Here is a 6,000-nt window from a genome sequence, read left to right on the forward strand (position 1 = left end):
ACATACAGGAGTGAAACCCGCTGGACTGGAACACACTGGAGCGGAACCCGCAGAACTGGAACACCCTGGACCTAGGCTTCACCTACACTTGACTGCCTTCCCCCTCGGGTTGAGCCCTCAGGTTCTGACAGCCGGTAGGACTTACAGGAACAGCAGGAATGAAGGTCCAGGGGTGCCCCTTGGCACCTAGGCGAAGGCAAGGCAGACAAGCAGGGTCTGTCCGGGTTCTGGCAGTCGGCAGGATTCAACACTGTCTCTGGAGGTGGCTAGCAGGACGGCTAGCAGAAGTCACTGTCTCCGCAGGAGGGCTAGCAGGACGGCTAGCAGGAGATGCAACACTGTCTCTGGAGGTGGCTAGCAGGACGGCTAGCAGAAGTCACTGTCTCCGCAGGAGGGCTAGCAGGACGGCTAGCAGGAGATGCAACACTGTCTCTGGAGGTGGCTAGCAGGACGGCTAGCAGAAGTCACTGTCTCCGCAGGAGGGCTAGCAGGACGGCTAGCAGGAGATGCAACACTGTCTCTGGAGGTGGCTAGCAGGACGGCTAGCAGAAGTCACTGTCTCCGCAGGAGGGCTAGCAGGACGGCTAGCTGAACGGAACACAGTCTCTGGAGGTGGCTAGCAGGACGGCTAGCAGAAGTCACTGTCTCCGCAGGAGGGCTAGCAGGACGGCTAGCTGAACGGAACACAGTCTCTGGAGGTGGCTAGCAGGACGGCTAGCCTAACACTAGGAACAAACACAGTCTTGGGATAGTGGCTAGCAAGGGCGGCTAGTCTAACGCTAGGAACAAACACAGTCTTGGGATAGGGACTAGCAAGGGCGGCTAGTCTAACGCTAGGACCAAACACAGTCTTGGGATAGTGACTAGCAAGGGCGGCCAGTCTAACACTAAACAACCACAGTGAACTAGTAGAGCTATGCACAGGCTACAAGCCACACGGTGCCTAAGCTGGCTAGTCTATCACTGGAAACAAACACAGAGAACTAGCAGAGCTATGCACAGGCTACAAGCCACACGGTGCCCAAGCTGGCTAGTCTATCACTGGAAACAAACACAGAGAACTAGCAGAGCTATGCACAGGCTACAAGCCAGACGGTGCCTAAGCTACTAGTCATGCACTGGAAACAAACACAGAGAACTAGAAGAGCTATGCACAGGCAACAAGCCAGACGGTGCCTAAGCTAACTAGTCATACACTGGAAACAAACACAGAGAACTAGTAGAGCTATGCACAGGCAACAAGCCAGACGGTGCTTAAGCTAACTAGTCATACACCGGAAACAAACACAGAGAACTAGTAGAGCTATGCACAGGCAACAAGCCAGACGGTGCCTAAGCTAACTAGTCATACACTGGAAACAAACACAGAGAACTAGCAGAACTATGCACAGGCTTACAAGCCAGACGGTGCCTAAGCTAGCTAGTCTGAACAAACATAGAACACTAGCAAAGCTATACACAGGCTACAAGCCACACGGTGCCTAAGCTAGCTAGTATACATAAACATAGAAACTCACTCAGAGCAAACACTGAAACTGTGTACAGAGCACTCTATACAGCAGGACCTTTAGATGAGATTAGATGAGATGAGATGCAAAGGCCAGGACTGTAGTCTCCAAGTGATTAATAAAGCCCTCAACACCAGAGCTACAGCTGCAGCAATTACCTTGCAACCAAACAGAGGCTTGACACTCAGAGCAGGCATCCCATAGAAAGTAACAGCGGGAGCCATCTTGGATACTGGCAGAGACGAAGAGGCGGCAGCCATCTTGGAAGAGGCATAGCCCACACAGGTGAGGTTCAGTAGGGCAATCAGCACACAGAGCCAGAGAGAACCTAAGACAGACACAGACACAGAGACAAGCAGAAGCCAGCACAGACACTGACTCCCAGAAACAGGGTAAGTCTGAGGGTTGTCACGGCCACGGACGTGACAGTAGGAATGGATCCTTAGAAGCTTAGCCAAAATTGGGTGGCGGAGCAGGTGGGGGAAGAGAGGTTGGTGGTTGGGAGGCGAGGATAGTGGAGGGCAGACTTATACGGTCCGTGCCAGAGCCGGTGATGGGAGGCGGGAAATCCTGCTGGGCAGACTTGTACGGTCTGTGCCCTGAAAAACGCAGGTACAAATCAAGGTAAGGTATACACATATGAGTTTATCTTGTTGGGCAGACTGGATGGACCATGCAGGTCTTTTTCTGCCGTCATCTACTATGTTACTATGTAAGTTGTATTTCTCTGTTTATTACCCTCCTCTCACCTACCAACACCCATCCTGTTAGAATATCAATGAAATGCTTTGATGTCCCCATGCATACCCCCACCCTCCCACTCTGTCAGACTGTCAAAGTAAGGCTTTGATGTTTCTCTTATATATATACTATCTGCTACTTATTTCCGATCTGACGAAGAAGGGCAACCTTCGAAAGTTAATCCAGAAATGTATTAAGTTATGTCCAATAAAAAAGGTATCATCTTATTTTCTTTTCCATGTTTTATTTTGTTTGATTTCTATTGATAACCTTTAAGAGTGGACTAACACGGCTACCACACCTCTCTACCAGAGAATGTGGTAACGCAGTTAGTGTTTCTGGGTTTAAAAAATGTTTGGTTTTGAACTCAGTAATGAGACTTTATTTTAAAACTACAAATCGTATATTTGGAGGACAAAAAAATCTGGATTTATCCAGATGTGACTAAGACCACTCAACAAAAAAGAAAACTTTCTATGAGGGCTAAAACAATAGAATTAGGAGGATCCTTCCTTCTTGCATACCCATGCAAGTGTGTTGTAAGGTTAAACCAAACAAAATATGTGTTCTTTATTCCTGATCAGCTTAAATCTTTCCTAGACTCAAAACAACGATAGAGACTTTTTAGGAGTAAAACGAGAATGTCGGCAGCACTATTTTCTTTATAGTTTTGAGATATTAAAAGGTAAACTTCACAAATTCCCACCCCCCCTTTCTATTGGGGTCTAATGAAGCTAAATGTTATGTTACTTTTGAGGAAAGTAAATTCCTGTCTGTTCACCTTGTTTCCATTGCTGTATTTCACTTAACAGTTTATCTCTGTTTAAGTTGTAAAATTTAATAAAAACAATTAATATAAAAAATGTTTGGATAAGTTCCTGGAGGAAAAGTCCATAGTGTGCTATTGAGACAGACATGGGGAAGCAACTGGCTTGCCCTGGGATTTGTAGTATGGAGTGTTGCCACAATTTGGGTTTCTGCCAATTACTTGTGACCTGGTTTGGCCACTGTTGGAAACAGGATATTGGGCTAGATGGATCATTGGTCTGACCCAATATGGCTACTCTTATGTTCTTATGTTACTTTTAGATGCTTCTAAAACATCCAATTCTAGGATTTCATCAGTTATGTAAAGATATAAATTAGTTAAGAGAGAAAAAAAAATTACTAGAGAAATTAGAAGTGTGAAATCGAGAAAAGTTAAAAATGTTGCAGCATGGTGTCAGAATTGAATTTGTTGTTTAAGGTAATGTTAAAACAAAAATGGAATCATGGTTTCTTTTGGAACCTTACTTTAACTTCAATCCAAATTAGCCAACAGCTTGGTGTCTAAACTCCTCTTGATTTCATTTATTCGCTGGCCTTGCAGTATCCGTGGAGCAGTATAACATGTCTTTTTTTTTTTTTACTGTATTTTTTATTCAAGAACTTTTTCAATATCAAACATAGAAAGAATAACACTTGTAAACGTTAAACAAGTGGACATAAAATACTCCTCCCTCCCCTGCAGAAACTACAACCCTATCACCCCCTCCCCGTCACAACCCATAGAGTCCATCGATTCTCATCTCAGGATGCCCATTGTTGATCCTTCAATGGATGCCGACTTCAAAGAAAAGAATTAAACCCTCCCCCTTTTAATACAACCAAATTCCTATAATTATACCACCATTATAATGAAATGAGTAGATCAGAACGTCCATGATGACGTTGCATTAATCGTTCCAAGTTCTGGACCACCTTCAGTCTGAGTAACCAATCCTGCAGAATAGGTCCCATAGACTGTTTCCATTTTTGACACCATTTCACACTTAGCAGCTGCCAAACACATTCTCTTGAGTCTCGTTTGCCATTTAGTATAACATGATAGTCTACCTGAAGCAGTACAGAATGTAAAAGGTTAACCAGAATGGTCTTAGAACTGGAAAGTTTGGAAGTAGAGTAGCCAGGTGGTTCCAGCTTGTACTTCTGGTTCTTTTCATTCAGATGCACTTAAGGGAGTACTGCAAATTGCATGCATGCAGTTAGAATAAAACCAAGACTTGGCAGTACCAGTTAGCCCTGTCTGTAATGGGACCACTCTGTTGTGGCAGAATCCTACAGTGAACTCTGGACCTCACTTGATTTTCTTGGGATTTTCTTTTTCAGCCATTCAGCAGCAGTGTGGTGCAGTCGTGGTCACACGGGAATGGGTACTGGACAGCGTGGCTTGCTATGAATGCCAGAAATTTGATACGTACCTGGTCTTTCAGTCATGACCCACATCATCTGTGCCTGCAATAAAAGAAATGTATGTTTGAAAAATAAAAACTGTGTCAAAGCAGTACTGTTGCTGGTGTGCAGTGAAGGGGACAGCCCACAAATGGGTTGGAGGACTCTGGCGTGCCTGAGAGGGACTTGACAGGACCAGAAGGAATCCTAGGCTACCAGAACACCCTCAGTCGACACTAAGGTAGTGCTAGGGCTTAGACCAAACACAGTGTGACTTTTCCGCCAGAGATGGAGACTTTGGAGATCTTGGTGTTGTCGTCAGACTATGTTGGGAGTTTGGTGGGAAAAACCTGCAGCAAAAGATTAAAAAAAAGTTTTTATTGCAAAACAGTTTGGGTGATAAAATTGATGTCAAATTGTAATTTAGGTACGTATATTACTGTTTGTGGTTCATCTGTGTGTCCTTACCATGGAGAAGCTTTTAGAGACTTTTTACAGAAACAGTTCATTATACTTTGGGTTTTAATTACTACATTAAAATGTATTTAACAAAATGTATATACATGTTTAAGTAGCACCCTTTCATGCCAAGATTTAGTAATAGAAAGGGTATTGAAACATGATAGCAGGGGTGTTCTGGGAAAAGGGGATTAAAGCTTAATAAACAGAAAAAAAAAGGAATATGAGATATTACCTTTGTATTGGATTAACTTAAATGTATGTAGTAACTGGCTGGCTGTTCACGAAGTGCCTGGCTGTAGTAGCAGCAGCGCTTCGCAGGCTGGGAGTGCATGTGTTCCCTTATCTCAACGATTGGCTGGTGAAGAACACATCCGAGGCAGGAGCTCTACAGTTCATGCAGATGACTATTCGACTCCTGGAGCTACTGGGGTTTGTGATAAATTATCCAAAGTCCCATCTTCTCCCAGTACAGAGACTCGAATTCATAGGAGCTCTGCTGGATTCTCGGACGTCTCGTGCCTATCTTCCGGAGACAAGGGCCAACAACCTGCTGTCCCTCGTCTCCCGGGTACAAGCGTCTCAGCAGATCACAGCTCAGCAGATGTTGAGATTGCTTGGCCACTGTGCCTCCACAGTTCATGTGACTCCCATGGCGCGGCTTCACATGCGATCTGCTCAATGGACCCTAGCTTCCCAGTGGTTTCAAGCTGCTGGGGATCTAGAAGACGTGATCCACCTGTCCACGAGTTTTCTCAAATCCCTGTATTGGTGGACGATTTGGTCCAATTTGACTCTGGCACGCCCTTTCCAAATTCCTCAGCCACAAAAAGTGCTGACTACGGATGCGTCTCTCCTGGGGTGGGGAGCTCATGTCGATGGGCTTCACACCCAGGGAAGCTGGTCCCTCCAGGAACGCTATCTGCAGATCAATCTCCTGGAGTTACGAGCGGTCTGGAACGCTCTGAAGGCTTTCAGAGATCGGCTGTCCCACCAAATTATCCAAATTCAGACAGACAACCAGGTTGCCATGTATTATATCAACAAGCAGGGGGGCACCGGATCTCGCCCCCTGTGTCAG

The 6,000-nt window shown here is 45.4% G+C and overlaps 1 protein-coding gene across 1 annotated transcript in view; it reads left to right on the forward strand.

The window, feature by feature from the left end:
* The window catches only part of BRCA1 (BRCA1 DNA repair associated), a 265,462-nt gene extending 260,339 nt beyond the window's left edge, over positions 1 to 5,123 (forward strand). Inside the window, exon 23 of the mRNA XM_030221125.1 lies at positions 4,398 to 5,123. Coding sequence (XP_030076985.1) covers positions 4,398 to 4,507 — 110 coding nt within the window. The 3' untranslated portion in view covers positions 4,508 to 5,123. The remainder of the gene's footprint in view (positions 1 to 4,397) is intronic.
* The last annotated feature ends 877 nt before the right edge of the window (positions 5,124 to 6,000 follow it).

The sequence above is a fragment of the Microcaecilia unicolor genome, chromosome 12 (genome assembly GCF_901765095.1).
Source record: "Microcaecilia unicolor chromosome 12, aMicUni1.1, whole genome shotgun sequence".
NCBI classification, from domain to species: domain Eukaryota; kingdom Metazoa; phylum Chordata; class Amphibia; order Gymnophiona; family Siphonopidae; genus Microcaecilia; species Microcaecilia unicolor.